A 19,372-nucleotide genomic window follows, 5' to 3' on the forward strand; every position below is an offset into this window, starting at 1 on the left:
GTTCAAATGCTGAAATTGTCCCATCAGATCACATCAGGTCATTTCTGGTACTTATGGTAAGTGTTTTTAGGAAAAGTATTATTGGAACTGAAACTATCACAATTCATAATCTGCTGCTGTGGATTTTTCATTTTCGTGAGTCTGAGGTAATAAACCAACAGATGATACGTAGATAATATAAATGTAAGCAAATAAATTGTGCCACTTAATAGACCTTTCGAGAGATGGTTTGATGAAGTTAAATAAACTTCCCTACTTCACTTCTAGTAACATTTATTCAGAAACACTTTTATATCACCATGTTTTGACATTTTCATCTATGAACATGCCAATAAGCTTCAGCTAAAGTGCAACTGAAAAATCTGACAAACGTCTGTGACTGTGTATGTGTGAGGAGATCAGAAGGTAAGCAGGGTTTGAAGATTTCTTTTAGGCATTTTTTTTTTCATCTTTAATGCATTAACTTACATAACTTTTCATACAGAGTGATGGGAGTGTGAATGCCTTTGAAAAAGACTGTTTTTCAGAGTGCCTGTTCTGGACAGTGGTATTTGGATACTACAATCACCACAAGTACTTGATTTGTATTGTATAAAATGACCAAATGTGAAACCAAATGGCATTTATAATAAGGAAGATAGTTCATTTAAAAAATCTGAAAATGAAACCAACAAAGTAATGACAAATTATTATTCTTCAGGTCTTCAAACAGGCCTGTGTGACAGACCATCCTAAAAGATTGTGTTAAAAACTCCTTTATTACTTTAGCAAAGAAAGCCTTGATGATGGGGAAAGAGCATCAAGGTCTACGATGTCCAATTTGATAAAACAGACAAAACAGGGACCCGATCCTTTCGGAGGACCGATTTTTGGCGCAGCATGTTTTGAGGTTTGAAAGCCACAGAGATGCATCTCAGCTATTCTCATACTCCTGACACTTAATGCATCACTAAGGGTTTTCGCGTGGACAGCAGTTGTCCTTCTCTCCTGGACCGCCTGGAGCTTTCTTTAGGTGCCTTCCCAGCTTTGACAAAAGTCCAGCTGGGATAACCACATTTACTCAGGGCCTTCTTGAAGTGATGTTCTTCTGCCTCCCTGGCTGCTGTGTTTGTGGGGATGGTTTTCGCTCTGTGTTGTAGTGTCCTGATGACACCCAGTTTGTGCTCCAGTGGATGATGAGAGTCAGACCTTAAATACCATTACTGATGGAAATGTCACAGTCTAAGAAGACTAACCTGCCATTTTTCATATCCTCCCTGGTGAATTTGATGTGTTGGTCCACCAAATTAATGTGATCCATGAATTGTGGTACATCCTAACACAAAGGTGTCTGAACCAATGACTTGGTGCTGTTCCAGGGTATGATAACAGAGCTCTCCTTTCCACTTCTTTCATGTTGGTCACAATGGGTGAAACTGGTGAACCCATGGCACATGCGGGTTAGTGCACCACGGGTTGCCATGGCGCCATGGGTCAGTATTACATGACTCTTGTATGTGAAATAGGTGAAATGAAGACACAGTTCCAAGAGCAAACACACTTGGTGGGTGCTGAGAGTGGTCCTGTAGCTGAGGTTGGGGTCATCCTGAAATCTCTTATGAACAACCTCCACTGCTTCAGTGACTGGAACACAAGTGAAGAGAGATGTAACATCGTACGAGACTGTGAAAAGATTTTGTTTATTATTCAAATATGCTTTGCTTGTGATTGTGTAAACTCTGAATGACGATTCACCCTGATAAACATGAAGCCTTGCCTATGCTTATCAAATGCCTGTGAAGACAAGTTCCTGTGTAAAGAGGAACGGAAAGTGCCACTTAAGCAGACGTTTAGTATAGTACGGACAGAATGTTTAGCAAGATATGCATTTGTCAGTTAAGCAATCTATATTCTGAGAACAGGCGGAGACTGCCTCCGCCCTGTTGTGTAACCTACATGCCTATATAACCTGCAATAAAGAAGTGTACTGTGTGACTCTCTCTCGAGACGTTCACCCATGTACATGTGATTGATTATATTGTCTCACTGTGTCTCTGTTTTACTTGGCAGCCTTCTATTTGGGAATTTCCCCCGACAGAGACCATTGCTTCATCTGCCTCCATAATGACATCTCTCACCTTCCCAACAAAATCCAAGGTGTTCTGGATGTGGTGTTCAGAGCTGTCTACCAACAGGATGAAGATCAAAGCCAGAAACTTAGAGATGTTATAGGTGACCGAGTTGATCATACAGACAATTGGTCTTAAAGGTGCACCCTGTTTATGTGATGAAAGGTACTCGTGGCACTCATATCAATTGTCATTGATCAATGATCTGTGATCAGTGCTTGTTGATCAATGGTAATGACAATTTGTATGTTAATGATCAGGAAACTGACAGCCCATTGTTAGTCTGAGACATTCTCTTTCTCTTCGAAGAGAGAGCAAAGTCACTGGGATGAGTGACTGAACGTCTCTCCTACAGAATATGCTACATCCAGATCACATTTTGGGGATTTCCTTACCTGGATCATTGAGCATGCATCGAGACATCTCTGAAATAGTTGTGGTGAAAGTTGCCTCTATGCTACAGCCAACAAAAGGTCTGGTAAGAAGTGGTAACTCTAAATTTGGGGGTGGGGGGTTTAGGATTATAAAAGGGACATTTTAATACTCTGTCAGCTGATATGCTTTGGATCGGTATCATTTTCTGTTACTTAAGTAAATTTTTTTGGGTGGATTTTATTTAGGTTTGCATCCAAATTTTCTATCTGTCTGGGAGTATTCCAGTTGCTTTTTTCCTCCACACAATCTTTCTATGTAGGCTGATTTGGACTCATCCAAAAGCTGTTGGTTCTGGGCATCTTCTTCTGCAAATTGAATGGCTTTTTAAAAATTTTTTATAAATACTGTTCCCAGTGTATCACTCTCCCTTGCTGATTATATCTCCAACGTTTTGTTTGCAGGCATATACCTCAGTATTTCTGCTCATCTCTGAGGCGTTGCTGTTTATCTAACAGAAATGTGAGCCAGACTACTGTTGGTCTTTCTGTTTCTGCCTGTCTGCTTCACGTTATCATGTTTCTTAAACATTTGTGTTCGGTATGATATCATGTAGAAACCCACATTAATAACTGCCGCTCTAACCCTGTGAGACCTGCTGGGGGAGCTGTTGAGTATTTGTGAACTTTCCAGGATCCCTAAAGGGAAATGCAAATCCTGACTGTGGCTGCCACTCGGAGAAATGAAGAGAAACAATAAACAGCACATTAAATCGATAACACTGTCTTGGTCACACTAAGAAGGGGTAAAAACAGCAACTGAAGTGTTTACAAAAGTTAGCACAGACACAGTTTTACATTAAATACAGGAAACATCACCACATGCTTCCTTTCTAACCGGACATACTGCACAAACATGAAAAGAACAAACTCATGTTTTATTTTAAAAATATACTTTAATACAACAGCTGCATATAAATATTAAAATATACATTATACAGGTGTACAGTACACTCACACAAAACAAAAACAAAAAATATTAGGCTTCTATTTGTACGGCACTTCTTGTATTTTTTTCTTTTTTTTTGATTATTATTAAGGATTACGTACTGACTTACATAAAGATGTGTTAATGTGTTAACAGGTCCAAAGTATTACTGTAGTATTGTGATTACTGGATTACTGAGAGACAGACAGAGGGGTGTGGGAGGGGGAGAGAAAGGGAAGAGGAGGAGACAGGGTTGCTGTACAGTATATGACATGGCATTGTGGAATGTTTGCTAGTCTCTTAGTTTTCCTTTCCTCCCATCTTTCAGTGTGTTTTCAGACAGATTAAAGAACCAGCAGGGATGTGATTGTTCACTCTTTATTCTCTCCACAGGAATTTTCTCTAGAATACTGAAGTATTATTTCATTTCTAATGAGACATGTTTTTCTGTTTTTGTTTTTTTAAACTGCTCACATCCACAGCTGGCCTTTGGTTTCGACTCATCATCAATCTGGACAGAAACGACTGACTTGGTTTTGGTTTAAGCCGCGAGGTGTGTCTCAGCTGCCATCGGCTATGTCATCAATACATGTGCAACACGTTGTTAACGTATCGGATGCTACAACCAGGCGGGTTTCCAAAACCCACTAGTAGTACGAAATGCTCTGTGAAAATGAATATGAATGTCTACATTTTTGGTCACTGCATACGTTACTGTCCTGCCAAAACATCAGCTGTATTTCCCCTGAAAAGTACAAAGGAATAACTTTTTTAACAGAAATGAAAGGTTCCTTTGGACTTTTCTATTAAACACCAGCTTCTGTGGCTGAAGAACAAAGGCACCACAGAAGTGTCTAATTGCAACTTTAGGCTCGCCAAAGGCAAGCCAATCCCCATAGACTCCCATGTTAAAATGCCCAACTTCTGTTATGAAGTTAACATGTTTACAGCCTGGTATAATTTACAGTTTTGGTCTTTACAGCTAATTTCCCACTTTACGGCAACTACAGTTCACCCATTTGGATTTCTGGCCATGGCCAGTTTGACTGACAGGTGCAGACACGGGCAGCTCTAGGCAATGACTGTTTCCTAAAGCAGAAGTTGTTTAAGTGTGTCTGTCTGCACAAACGGGGTTCACCAACTCCAGACAAGATCCAAAAAATACGGCATGAAAAGCACAGAGAGTGGCCACAGTGACACTTTCTCTTGCTTTTAACATTCGGTTTCCCTTCAGCTCCTTGGATGCCTAACTTTTGTTTTCCACAGCTGGCTGAGGGACCAACAACAGCACAAGCAAGAGAAGCTCCCAGTTGTATCAGACTGTACACGTCCTCCACCTGGAAACGGAGCTAAGTGTAGGGAGATGATTCTTCCTCAGACTGCCAGCGGACAGTGATCGCACTGCTTCTGCTGGACATATGAATCTAGCTAAGCCTCAGCTTGGTTCATTCGGGCCCCTGAACTGCATTTCCCGGCCTTAAAGGTGGTGCTGTTGCCTTTGAGAATTTTTTAACAGAGTTATCTGACAAGCAATGTGGCTTTCTAACTTTCAACAAGTCTGTGTTTGACTTTTGATGACTGCAATTTGAATATTTTATCACTTATACCTAATTAACAGTAATCTCTTTGTGGGTACTGTAACCAAACAGTTTCTTGATATAGTTTGCTGGCCTCAGCTGACAGCCCAATGCTTCACCCTTTAGCCTAAATACAGCTCCAAAAAGAACAACAGAGCCGCTGCCAAAATGTTAATGGCGAGAGTTCAAATTCCACTCTGATAAAGACATAAAAGATTAGCAAATTAGTTAAGATGACATTGCAACCACTGCTTTAACACAAGACCAAAACCTCACACATAACTGACCTGAAGGTACGATTTAACCTTTAGCAACAGTATTTCCCAAAGCACCATCCAGTTCCTCTAAAGTCTTGAAGTTGTGGTATCTTCCTGCCTGAATAAAATGTTCAATAATTTATCATTAAGTTTGCAAGCAATCTAGGTTTGGCAGAACATGGTGTGCACAAGTAGGACCTTGTTAATCATACAAAGAAGCTGGGTCAGAGTCCTTAAACAACCACTGCCAGATGTTCCAAAAACAGATGTTCCGCTCTCTGATTTAAATGTAATGATAACACACGATGCACCGACTGGAACAAGCCTCGTCTAGCTCCTTCCACTTCAATTTAATTGATGGAGAAAAGTAATATGGACCTGTAGGTTGAAACTGACACTTGGGCCCCATCTGGCTCCTTCCAGATGGAAGTTTCCAGGTCAGCAATAAAGGAAGTGGGGTATCGAGACACAGGCCACCATGGCGATTGAAAGATATCAGAGTGTGGCAGAGGGTGGAGGTGACGGTGGGGATTAGAAGGGTTCGGATAAACTACTCAGGGTCCCTGACTAAGTGCCGCTTCTCTGGCCTCCTCTGCCTTTGAAACTGGAGAAGCCAGAGTGTTTCCAACAATGCGAGCAGCGGAGCAGAGCGGGGACGGGCACTTGGAGGTCAGCAGCGTCCCACCGGTGTAGTCTTACTGATGAGTCTATTCAGCCCAGCGGGTCCACAGGGCCTGAATGCCTGGTCCAAAAAGCCACTGCAGCCATATGTAAGCTTAGGAAGGTCAACCACTTCTAATTGTTCTCACCCTAACACTCCTGCTTCAAGGATTTAAGCTACACTTTACAAGCACGGCACACACAGAGGTTAACGCTTCTTTCTCAGGCAGCTATAAAAAGTCCGAGTGTAAGAAAAAACGAAAAACAAAACAATCGGTTAATCTCATGATTTTAAACAGTTACTGAAGATAACAGACTAACTGAAAGCCACAGGTTTCCACTTTACAATGAAATAAAATCCTGTTCACAGAAGCCAGAAAAAGGGACGGTCTGGTCATCTCGGTTGTGAAATCACTTTATGACCAGAATTACAGTTAATTCATTTTCTCATGTTTTGGTTGCAGTTCAAAATTCCACTGGAAGTCTTTCAAAAGCAGAGCATCTCCACACACCACAGCTTTCACCAGCCTATTTGCAGTATGAGATACAGTGCTTTTACTGTTTTATAAGCCCACAGAGGGCTTTTTGTTGTTGTTGTTGTTCTAATAAGTACCTGCCTTAATTATATTGCATGTTTTCGTATCTATACTTCCGTGCCAGCATTTAATGCACCTCTAACGTTTAAAATGTCAACAGTCAACAATACATGCTTTGAAACGTGAAACTTTGTCTGCTGAGATAAATGGATGAAAAGATTAAAACCTCCCTGTCACGTATCCAGTGGAAATTTCCACAATGGTGGCAATCATTAACAGCCTCAGACGTGTGTCCTCTCTGTATACCACATATGCAGAAGCCCCTAACTTTCAACTGTCACCATTCCCTAAACTGCTGAGCTGGACCCAGAGCTCCACTCAACGTCTTCCCCTTTTCTCCAGAACTTTCTCAGAAAAAGCCCACGTGCACATGAGCGACAGGCTAGTTTCACAACTGTTTACTTCTCTCTGCGTCTGGCAGATGGTGACACCCGACGAGGAAGCCAGTCAGATAAGAATCGTCCAGTTTCTGCAGAGTCATTGTCTATATTGGGTCAGATGTGGACAAAATTGTAAGCCGAGACTGTTTGTTCTGGGCTGTTTGTTAAACCCCAGCAGATCTGTGGCTGAGCCTGGGCCGGGCTCGGCCTGTTCTGACCGTGAAAAAGTGAACAGTGACCACACGACTGACATCTTTGGGTCAGTTCACTTTTCTCTCTCTCCTCCTTCCAGGTGCACACAAACAGAAACTCTGCAGAGGAACTGAATCAGGAATGTGAGAAACAGAAACAAGTGGCCTTGCCAAGACCGGCCACTCCCTATTAAAGCTTTACAGTTAAAGGGATATTCCACAATACAAAAAGCTACAGCATCAGTTAAGGCCCTTAGATGAGCGCACCACTTGTGTAAAACCGGCTGTTTTTCTGTTTGGATCAGAGGCAGGAATTCACCGTGTTACAACTGTTTGCAGTTTTTGGCATATAGATGAATGTACACAGCAGATGGTGTGCTGCGTTACGTAACAGCGATCTGAACGAAGGAAAATATCTGTACAAACTTGTGTAGTCTTTAAACACAAAGACCTCATCCTCCTCCTCTGACGTGACAGATGGGTGGGAGAGCGTTTTAAAGCTCGGCGATCTGCACAGTTGTTTCTCTGCTCTTTCCTCTTGTTTTCTGTTGTTGTTGCATGAGCTGCTGCCAGCGCACGATCCCGTGACTCTGCTGGCAGCATCAGCAGCTTCCCAGCCCCCCGGGAGAAAGCGTGTGTGTGTGTGTGAGGGGGGGGGGGTTATGGGTGTAGCAGTGCACACCTTTAGCTGCACTCAGTGACCTTCCCCGAGATCACGCGTCTCTTCACGGATGATCACATGAAAGCCTGAGTGGGTTTCTGTGGTAACGTTGAGGACGCCTCATTGACATTAGAGCCTCCTGCTCCTGAATCAGGCATCTTTTCATTCTCAGACCGTCTTTGGCACCAGAGCCTCAACGCTCTGTTCACCAGCAGCAAAGCTCCACAAGGAAGCCATTCCAGCTGAGCAACAGGAATCCTCTGTTTACAGTACAGCTTTATACAGCCATGAGCAACATTTCCCAGAACAGAGCGGATGCAGAAAACTAAAAGCAGGAGCGACACTAAGCTGCCCCTCACTCTTCTAAAAAAATGACAACAAGCAAGACGTCCACGAGGTGAAGTTTAAATTGAACCGCTGCGTTCCTAAATGAGACAGGAAATGTCTTGTTTTTCCAATTTTTTTTCCATAGAAAGGGGGCAGTGTGTAGAACAGCAGCTTTGGAATGCAGCCCAGATGGGAGCTTGTCAAGGTTAAAAAACAAAAGGGAATTGCTCCGTGAACAGCCGCTCCCCTATGTATATTTCCCAGATATGATGTTCACAGAAACCAGTGCCCTCTACTGTTTCCACAAATAGATTTCCATGTATACGTGAAAACAATGTAGGTTTCCATGTATAGACTTAATTTAAAAGGAAAACATTCTGCTTCACCTTTTTTTTGGTGACCCCAGATGAGCCTGCATTTTTTTCCTTCTTCTTCTTCTAAGTAAAGTCAAGTGATGCCAAGCTTGGCGCAGCAGTCACGAGTTAAGTTTTACCTTGTAATAGGTTTTAATAACACAGGTCCCTGTGGCTTTAAGCTCCAGGCACTTGAGAAAGGCGTCATTATGCAAACAAACCGCCTATTACAACAGTACGTCCTCGCAGGCCAAAACCCAGTCAGCAGTTACTGCCTCATGCCTCCAAATGTGTTTGCATGACTTTTCTGTCATCATATAGTAGCACCATACCGAAACAAGCCCAAACCAGCAGTTGGTCGCAAAGCGCTTGGTGCCCTCAAGTCTCTCAATCAATATCTGTCTTTAGAAAAAGGTGCCAAGAGTCTTTTTTTTTCCCTCTCTCTTTTGGAGGATTTGAAGCCCTCTTCAAAGGTGCTTTGTTGCTCTTACCACAGTGCAATTCAAAGGTCTTAATTTTTTTTTTTTTAGCGTCCAACAACATTTACAGAGTGTGGACAGGTTGGTCTCCAGCTTTAGCAGAGACCACAGAAAAATAAAGAAAAAAAGAAAAAAAAAGGCAGATTTTTTTTTCTCAAACCTCTCAAGACTGACGCCCACTTTGTGGGCTGTGGCATCATCAAATAACAACAAAATCATATCAACAAAAACAAATTATTTGCTTTCTAGCTCTACAAGTGTGTGTGTGTGTGTTTTTCTCTATTTGTCATTGCAAGTCAGGAAATTGCGCTACATAATCAGGTCAGGGGGTTGAGGAGAGGGCTTGGGGCAGGCATCGAGGACACTTCCCTTTTTTGGGGTAAAAAATAAATCCTCCACAGATCAGCTAAAGGAGCACCAGGCTGCAGAGCCAGACGGCCAACCAATCGACAAGCCGTTTGGTCAAGTCCCGTCTGCTACACCACGGCCTCTCGGGTCCGTGACGGTAGTGCATTTACGTGAAAAGGACCTAAGTCTACCAGGCGATGTCCATCTTTGAAGGATGCACGCAGGTAAATAGGACAAGAATTAAAAGTGTTTCAGTCACTTCACCCCTCTCTCTGCAGGACAGGATGGTGTGTTAATGGCTGGCAGCATCTGAAGTGGTGAGAGGCGGCAGAGTGGTTCAGCAGTATCACTTATCTTTGGTCAGTTTAAATTAAGGTGCAGTTTGTTTTCTTTTTTTTCTTTTGATTTCTGCTTACATTTTGATGGGGTGACGGGGGTGTCAGAGAGGGATGGGTGACTATTAAAGCTCTGAGGACTTTTCCACCAGTTACCATTGACAACTGGTCTGGTACTGGGTCTCATTTCAGATGCTGGTGCGATTCAAATGGTATGCAGAGCTTCTATAGGAGCCCAGCCTATAAAAAAAACCAAAAAAACCAAAGCAAAACAAAACAAACACACCCTCTTCTTTGTTTCCCGTGCCTGGGCTCCTCCCACTTCCTTATTTTTAGAACTTCCTCTTATCCTCAAATGCCCCCTCGCCCTCGGCTCACTAACGGCCCCCTGACAACAACTACGACCATCTACAAAACAGTGCAATGTCTATTCATAGGCACAATGGGGTACAAATACAGCACACAGAGGGAGAGAGGAACACTATACACGCTCATACAGTATGTTACACGCACACACTTACGCACACACACAGAGAACACAGAATACAGAGACATCAGCAGCAGCAGCAGCAGCAGCAGCTCTGGCCTGGTGGTGGTTGTGGTGCAGCCTGCAGAGACAGAGCGGTGAAGACGGCTGCTGTTTGGAGGGCCAACAGGAGAGGACCAGGAGCAAGGTAGCAATTTACTATCGCTTTGTTTAGGCTACTCCTTCCTCTTCTTCCTCACCTCCTCTTGGTTCCCAGCCTCCCCACTTTGCCGTCTCTTTGCTTAAATGTGTACGACGTGAGAGCGGAAGAAGTGTAGAGGAGCTTGGTCTCGACAGGTTGGTGGTGCTGGGAGGGCGGGGGTGGAAGAAGAGGGAACGGAGAGAAACGGGACTGCTGTTTTGGGGTTTTACCCCGATGCCTCATCCCCGTCCTGTGGGGGCTCTTTGCGTTGGTTCTGACCGCCTGCGCTGGCTGCCAAAATCCTCTGCACAAAGTCTTTGGTCCGCCCAGCAACTAAGGGACCTGAGGTAGCCATGGAGATAAATTAGGAGGTGCGATGTAAAGAAAAGGACAAGTCACAAGCAAAATCAAACCTGTTTTTATAGCACGAAATATCCAAACTGCTTATTACATATCTGTAATGTTAGTCTGTTTCTCACCACTCGACTCTCTGAGGATGTCTTCGAGGCGTTGGGTCATCCCTCGCTCGTCCGTGTCTTCTTCCTCGCTGCTCTCCACTCGCCGTCTGATCACTTCCTTAATCCGTAGCAGAGCTCCCAACAGGTTTTCTGTGCAGCAAAAAGAGGGAAAAAAAACAGCAGCGTGAGTCAGAAAAGCGTTGCCAGGGGTGGAATTCTGTTTCTGAAAGTCGAGGGAGAATAACTGATATCATTCAGGGCTGTGGATTTTTCCACAGAATCCAAAGCCGTGCATTTTCAGTAGCCTACATGAGACAAATTACAGTATTTAGTGCAGGGCTGTCAAACATACAGCTCACTGTTCAGACCTTCTGTTTGCAAGGGGTGGCTAATCGGGAGTAAATTGGCTCAAAGAGAGAGCAGCTGAAACAGCTTGTTTTAGAGATAGGGTGAATTGAAGGGGCTACAGAAAGGCTCAGTATGAGACAAATAAGAACTATTTTGAACTGCCAATCATGCAAAGCTGCTCTCGCAGAACTCCCCTCAGCGGTATGGAGCAGATGTTTATTTTCAGAAAGCAGAAGAGAAAGCAGAGAGAAAAAGAAAGGGAAAGTAAACATCAAGCTGAAACTAAAGGAGTGAAAGTGGTGCCCGAAAGGTCAGACGAGTGAGTTTGTGACTCAACCCTCTATCTTCAACTCCTAACTGTCCAAGTGGAGCTGCTCAGTGGCCAACAGATACTGACTAGTAATATGAAGCATCTGGAGTCAAGAAACATGCTTTTGGTAAAGGAATCCTTCTTGGGTCTGTGAGATAATAGCAGATGGGTTGCTACAACACGTGGCACAGAGAAGCAGCTGGTTGGGCCCACGGGAAAGCAGAAAATTTAGGGTTGAAATTGGCTCGGAAAATGTACGTTTAATAAAAAGAATTTTCTTATTATTAATACTATACTTGGAGAGGTTTGCGGGTGGTAAGCAGCAAGCCCAGCCAGTGGGTGGGCATGTGATTGGTAGAAGAGGTAATCTTAGTTTTTAATTTAAAAATAAATGGATTGTTTTACATCTCTAATAAGCAAAAGTGCTTTAACAGTAAATGATTATATTAACATTATAAACGTACTTTATGTATGCCTCTTTCCAGTGTTTAAACATTTTCCCAAAACATCTGTGTTTTTGTTTGCTTATAAAACAGAAACTGTTTAGTTTAGCTCAGATAGTAGTGCTGTGAATCATCGGCACCTCCTATGTTAGTGGCCCCTCCACTGTCAGGTCATGTGACCCAGTGGTGCCATGACACCCCTTCTGTCTGTGTACATTATTCTCGCCTTGATGTGATTTCTCTTTTGTCCAGGGCTCATATCAGCAGGGAGTGTGTGTGTGGGCGAAGGACCACAGTGGGTCTGACCAGCTGCTCCCCAAGTCTCTGTAACACACACTCGCGCACGCACACACACACACACACACACACACACATGCACAGATGCACACACAGACACACACACATGCACAGATGCACACACACACACACACACCCATGCACACAAAGCAAGTCCGGAGGCTTCACAGCACTGGCATGGTGCCAAAGTGCTCTTTGTTTGAAGTTTCCTGTTGAATCTGCGGCTAAGTATGTAAAAGTGTGTTTTGTATAGATGCAAACAGCAGCGATATAAAGCGAGTGAATGGAAGCGAAAAACAAATGACACAGGAGCAGAGGAGGAAAAACGGAAGGAAGGAAATCTGTGAGGCTAAGCTCTGTATTTGGGCCAGTCAGAGGCAAAAAAACCCAAAAAAACACAAAAGCAGAAGCCACAAGTAAAATCTTTGCGAGCAAATGCTGGGCCAAAATCAGGAAAGATTGAAACGTTCAGAGAAAATCAAGGAGAAATGGACAAAGAAAGTTGATGCTAGTAAGGTTGGAATTCACAGAGATCGATGGAAACCCAGACGAGGAGCACGAAGAGTAGGACGAGGAGGAGGAGGAGGTGGGCAGAACTGGGCTGATAGATTTGGCAGAGTCGAGGTGTTGATTATCAGGAGCGAGGTGAAGTCGCACTTCCAAGGGTTTCCCTGCTCCTCGTGGTCTTGTTACTATCAGTTCTCTGCATTAACCTGTTTTCTTAAACAGAGCATCTTCAGTGTTATTTGAAAAGATGGTTTCTCACTAATTTAGCTTGATTTAAATTTCATTAGTAAGGAAAATATCCACTGTGCCACTCTGCAGTGGACAAAAGTCTCTGATGTGGTTTTACTCTCAGTAACTGACGCTGGGTGTAAAACAAATTAATAAATTAACTCATTCATTCATTTATCAATTTAAATTGTCAGGCTCTTCCGTCTCATATTACACTCTCATGTTACAACAGTTTGACAATGTTTTGGTTTTTTTTGACTATGAGAAAAAAAACTCCCTCTGTCCCGCAGAGCCAGTTCTCCCACTTCTTTCCTCTACTAAAGTCAACTCACCTGAAGTGAAAAAAGACTCCACAATGTTTACAAGTTAACTTTTGTACATACAAAACTGCTTCATCCGTTTAACGGCAACAACAATTCAAAGATCTGATCAACCAATCACCTGGCTGGAATCCAGAGCATTTAAGCATGTCGACATGATCAAGACGAGCTGCTAAACTGCAAACCGAGCATGGGACGGAAAGTTGATTTATGTGGCTTTGAACTAAACATAGCTGTGGTGCGAGACAAGCTTGTCTCAGAAACTGTTCATCTACTAAGATTTTCACACACAATTGATAGAGGAGGCCAAGATTCTCTTCTATTTGATAGAACAGGTTAAGGAAGAGTAGCAAGTTAGTAGCACTAACTCAAACAGTAGAAGAAAGTTTCTGAACACACATGTTTAAGCAGTTAGGACTAGGTGTGGGACCACAGACTGTATATAAAAGATGGACACAGCTACATGACACCACTCACTGGTTTTCTGGAAACCTCCATGATAGAGTTTTGGTTTTTCAGAGCTAGAGGTGACCATATTTGAACAAGAGAGTGAATTGCTAGATTGTTAGCTAATGCTAGCGAGCTTTGTTAGCAAGGTGTTAGCAAAAAAAATAAACTGTAAACTATAGACTGTGGGCTGTAAAGCTTGCAATGACAGTCTGTGAGGAATGAGCACTGGTTAGATATTTCAGCCTCGAGGTTTCTGCTTGGGTTACTCAACAGACTGCAAGACAATTTTATGAATGTAGCAGTTTAATTAATTAGCCGCTGATTTGCATTTTCTTGCTGTCCTCCATTTAACTTCACTTTAGCCTAATTTATTTGAACACCATCACCACTGCGAGAAGCCAAAAAGTTGATGGGAATTGACTAAATGTTTAGACTAGAGATGGACCGATCCGATATTACGTATCGTATCGGTCCGATACTGATGTAAATTACTGGATCGGATATCGGCGAGAAATAAAAAATGTAATCCGATCCATTAAAAAAAACACCTCACAAAACTTGCAACACAGCGTAACTCGGCTCATAACCGTAGCACGTCGGAGCAGTGTGGTCACATGATCGAGTGGCTCTGTGTATTTGTAGCCTTGCTAGCAAACCATCATTTCATCTCCGAGGAAGTTATCCCGGAGAGAAGTAAAGCAAATGTTCATCTCTGAATGTTTGTAAAGCGTTCCCACGTTAAGCTTAACAACCGATATATGGAGCGAGTGCCTCTTCTCTCTCCCTCCCTCTCCTGCTGCTACTTTAGTCATGAAACTGCTTAATGATCAGCTGATCGGCTTTTCTGTCGCGAGTCCGTCTCTCTTCTTTGTTTTTGGCCCACTTTGCACCACAAGGAGGAAAACAGCAGCTGAACAACAGCAGCGCGTTTAACCTTGATAAGCTGTTGTTAGAATTTATTTAATATTACTTTCTACACCAGGATCCTTTTCTACGTAGCTGACGGCTGATAACTGTGCAGGGGCGGATCTAGCAAAGTTTAGCCAGGGGGGCCGATAGGGCATGAACAGGGAAAAGGGGGCACAAAGACTTTTCTTTTTTATTCTCATTTAAAATGTCTAGCTTTAATAAATAAATAAATAAATATCTGAATCTTACACCCAAAGTTTTAATCTTGTGTAAAATATATAGAAGCACATTACTGTATATAGTAACTGTTAAGTCTAATTTACCCTAGTAAGCTATAGTACTTTTTCCTTTGGGAAAGTACCTGTGAAAAGATTTTGTTTATTATTCAAATATGCTTTGCTTGTAATTGTGTAAACTCTGAATGACGATTCACCCTGATAAACATGAAGCCTTGCCTATGCTTATCAAATGCCTGTGAAGACAAGTTCCTGTGTAAAGAGGAACGGAAAGTGCCACTTAAGCAGACGTTTAGTATAGTACGGACAGAATGTTTAGCAAGATATGCATTTGTCAGTTAAGCAATCTATATTCTGAGAACAGGCGGAGACTGCCTCCGCCCTGTTGTGTAACCTACATGCCTATATAACCTGCAATAAAGAAGTGTACTGTGTGACTCTCTCTCGAGACGTTCACCCATGTACATGTGATTGATTATATTGTCTCACTGTGTCTCTGTTTTACTTGGCAGCCTTCTATTTGGGAATTTCCCCCGACAGTACCATCTGTGAATTCTGCAATTCTGTAGAAGAAAGATGTTGAATCTATTTATTTTTTCTTGAAAAATAATTTATTTATGTGCATTTTTTTCACCCTGCATCAAATTAAAGTACTAAAGTGCAAAGTACTCTTTAAAATACCAGAATAGGGAGGATGGAGCAGGTTTAAGTTTATTAGATTGATCAGTGTTGCTGAACTATGAAATATTTTGGGTGCAGTGTATTTTTTACATACAGGTATAACAGAATAGCTTTAGTGTTGTTGTTTATTTAAACTTGAGTATGAACTTATACAAAATGCAGCAAGATATTAAAAAAACAGTTTTATTGATTAAAAAACACTATATCGGATTCATATCGGTATCGGCAGATATCCAAATTTATGATATCGGTATCGGACATAAAAAAGTGGTATCGTGCCATCTCTAGTTTAGACTATAATGCTGATATTTGGTGCTGCTGTATAGATAACTGTATCACAAGAAAAAGCAGATATCATCATCTTTAGCCACCCTCAGCTAGAAGGGTCACCCACTTGAAAAAGACAGAAATATAAAAATAAACATAAAATAAAAATCTAGATGCATTAATAGAATTTATAAGAGGAACATGAATGGATTTTAATGACTATTTTGACTATATGTTCAGGGAACAGTCTGAAGTGTCAGGCATCTGAAATCCCCTGCTAAAGAATACCCAGTGATTTCCTGAGTACTGACCATATTCCTGATTGAGCCCCCACAGCTTGATCTTGTTGGCTTCGTGCTGGGCCTTCTTTTTCAGCCGGCAGGCCCTGAAAACAGAGGAAAATAAAACACTGTCATTCTTTAGACTTTGTTCGAGCATTCCCATTCTCCACATGACCCTGTTACTGAGTCAGCTGGCTCACGCTGACCGTATTTCCAAACCATGAGGAAGATTGAAAACCTCTTTAACCCCTCTGAAGGACCATTTGACACCACAAAAGGGCAAATCCAGTTCTGTTTTGAGAGTGTTGGAAAAAAAGGGAGCTGAGAATAAAACAATCAACGCATGTTAAATATTAATGCCTCTCATGGGGACTATTTTCTGCAATGTGGAGAGAATTTCTCTTTTCCTGCAGCTATGAGTGAGCTAAATGAAACTTAGGGAAAGAAAATACTTGCAGGTCAGTATTGCTGGATAGAATATTTCCTCAGTGTTTCTCCACATGTTGACTTGAGCCTTGCCAGGTTTTTCTTTTTTGTACCACAGTCCCTGCTGGTTTGAGGAGGATGTGGACGACAGTACAACAATTTAAATGTTCCTAATCACTGCGGGGATGGGACTTAACCAAGTACTGAGCAGGTTCCAATATGTACCACAGGTTTTTACATTTGCAAATGTGATTATAGAGATATAGAGTTTCTGTTCTTAATGCAAATCCAAAAATAGCCCTTGAGAGATCTTGCTGTTTATTGTGATGGATTACCTACAGCTGCAAATTGATTTAAGTAATGTACTGAATGAAAATCAGTCGCTGCCTGAAGGTAGGAAAAGTGTTCACGAAGTTGAAAGCTTCTGGTTCATGCATGTGTTTGGAAAAGGGCTGCAAATGGTTGTGTTTAAGAAACCTGGAAGTGTATGCCAACCTGTGGCCAGCCACAATGTGGTGTTGTGGACAATGCAGCAGGCAGGAAATCTACAAAACATCTGATGACATCTGATGATGGTTGGCAGTTCTCTAACTGATTTATGCACTTAATTTATGCATCCTGTGAAACATGATTATTAACCTTCTTAATAGGAGTACTGAGCAAGTAATGTCAAAGACTGCCAGATTTACTTTGCTTCTGTGGTTAAATCTACAGATTGTGGCAATTCCAAAGTAGTTCTTGGATTTCAGCCTGAAATTCTGCCGCTATTATTTCTGGTGTCAGAAATTCCTATATTCCTGAACACAGGCGAACTTGAGCTAATTCATATAAACTCGATGGCAAAAGGTTCAAACTTCACATTAGCTTGCAATTACAAATCATTATGCTTTTCTTTTGCTCATGTTCATACAACACCTACCACCCACCTTTTTTGGTGTGAATATTTGTGTATTTTCTGTAAAAATCTTATTTTTTGGCAAAGTTGGCAACAATGTTAAAGTTTTTATTTATTTTGCTGTTCAGAATAGTGCGGAGGCTTGCTTCTGGAAGGACTTCGACAAAATACAAATAAAATGCTTAAAAAGAAAGAAAGAAAGAAAGAAAGAAAGCAGTGATATAGGTTCATTTCCATGAAGAAGTTATCAATAAAGCTTCTTTTGTTGCTTCATTACGTCAAAGAGCTCACTTCAGCGGATGTATGGATTTGTGCCTCCTCTGGTTTCTAACTGGTCAAAATCACTAAATTATGAAGTCACTGAAGAAGCTAAACAATACTTTCCCAAATGATGGTGCATTCCTGCTGAGTCTAGTTAGTAAGTTAGCATCCGGGACAGTTTTCATTGCTAAGTGTATTGGCTGGAATGTTGTGCCAAACTGGGAGAGGGCTAAGAACCAGCCCAGTGTTTTTCCTTTGCGCCGCCTGAATGCCTCAGGCAGGTTGTTTCAGACATGAGCAGGGAAAAGAATGAGAGGGAAGGTCTGAAGGCGGTCAGGCTAATCCAACTACTAACCCCAACCTGGACTCACGCAGCCACAGCTATGACAGAGTAAAAGAAGTGAATCTTCACATGAGATTCCTGCATACTAAACAAAAACATGAACTCGGTGACTTTGCAGTCACGCTTCCTCTGACGTTAAATTTCCCTCACTCCCCTCCCCTTCAGTCTCTTTTTCTGCTTTATTTCTTTAAGTCCTCGCCAAACTTTCTATCAGATGACATGTTTGTGTCGTGTTTAATGTATGTTTTGAATTACAAGATATTCCCAGGCTCCTTTAAACTGCCTGCAATAATGTCCTGAATTCTGAAATCTCCCCCTCCCTCCCTGCAAAGATGAACTTTATATGACCCATCTTTCCCTCTACTCCTCGTCTGCCTCTTCAATCCTGCCTGATTTCCTTGTATTCAGCTTTTCATCCTGCTTCCCTCCATCTCCCCGCCTCTCTTGTTTTTTCCTCTGCTTCCCTCCGTCCTTCCTTCACTTATTCTGTCAAGATAATATCCAAGGTAAGCTTGTTACAAAGAAACAGGCAATGCAAAAATACACTGAAGACCAAGCTTTTCAACCTTCAGTGTTGTGTGTGTGTTATTCTGAGGGACATATTGTAAAGTAAATTAAAGCCTGTTTGAAATTTGACAAAAGCATAGTATGGTAGTTTCTTTTAAGGCTTGCTGATCTGCAAAGTTCTACGACATGAGAGCATCATCAAAGGAAAAATTCAAATCAGTAAAAACATGACCCATTTCCCAAGATCCTTTCATTTTCCATCACATGAATGCAACTGTTGGTCTAAAATCCACACAGATATCACGTCTCCATGTGTTCTTCACCGTCCATGTCCTCCACCACCCGCATTTAGAAGGTCAACTATTAAATGCTGCACATATTTGAAAACCAATCTTGACAGGGCTAAAGACTGCAGATACTAGACCACAGAGCCCCGCAGGCTTCTCTTTTCTGCCAACAAATTACAAAAGCTGAAACCCTCTTAAAATTCCCACTAAGGCCTCATAAATCAATACAGAGCATTTCCAGTGTTCTCACTTAGTGCAGAGGATGTAGGAGGGCAGTAAAGAGCATGTTGTACCTGGAGGCCAGCTTGTTCTTCTCCTTGCGTGAACGGGCTCGGGCCACAGCGGGCAGGTCGTTGACTGGACCCATGCCATCGATCGCTGCATTGAGCTTCTGCAGCTGCTCCCCGATGTTGTGGAGCTTCTGAGGGTTCGGCGTCAGGTCGCTGGCATCTGTTTTGCGGGCTTTGCGTCGCCCCTTTTTGCCTGAATTAACAACAACAAAATGAACTCCGGTCAGGTAAAAACAGTGCAGCTCTACCAAACTTGGCCTTAAAATGTCAGGATGCCAAATCCCCCAGTGGTTCAGGGCAAGGCATGTATTTGTTTTAATATCTGCTTT

The 19,372-nt window shown here is 42.2% G+C and overlaps 1 protein-coding gene across 3 annotated transcripts in view; it reads right to left on the reverse strand.

Annotated features, from left to right (window-relative positions):
• Positions 1-3,415: 3,415 nt before the first annotated feature.
• Positions 3,416-19,372, reverse strand: part of LOC116315577 (CREB3 regulatory factor-like) — a 43,927-nt gene continuing 27,970 nt past the window's right edge. For all 3 annotated transcript variants that reach the window (XM_039613205.1, XM_031733905.2, XM_039613204.1), the window contains 4 exons: positions 19,047-19,236; positions 16,065-16,138; positions 10,779-10,907; positions 3,416-10,641 (listed from right to left, as the gene is read on the reverse strand). In XM_039613205.1, the coding sequence (XP_039469139.1) occupies positions 10,526-10,641; positions 10,779-10,907; positions 16,065-16,138; positions 19,047-19,236 (509 nt within the window). In that variant the 3' untranslated portion in view covers positions 3,416-10,525. The remainder of the gene's footprint in view (positions 10,642-10,778; positions 10,908-16,064; positions 16,139-19,046; positions 19,237-19,372) is intronic.

The sequence above is a fragment of the Oreochromis aureus genome, linkage group 6 (genome assembly GCF_013358895.1).
Source record: "Oreochromis aureus strain Israel breed Guangdong linkage group 6, ZZ_aureus, whole genome shotgun sequence".
NCBI lineage: Eukaryota > Metazoa > Chordata > Actinopteri > Cichliformes > Cichlidae > Oreochromis > Oreochromis aureus.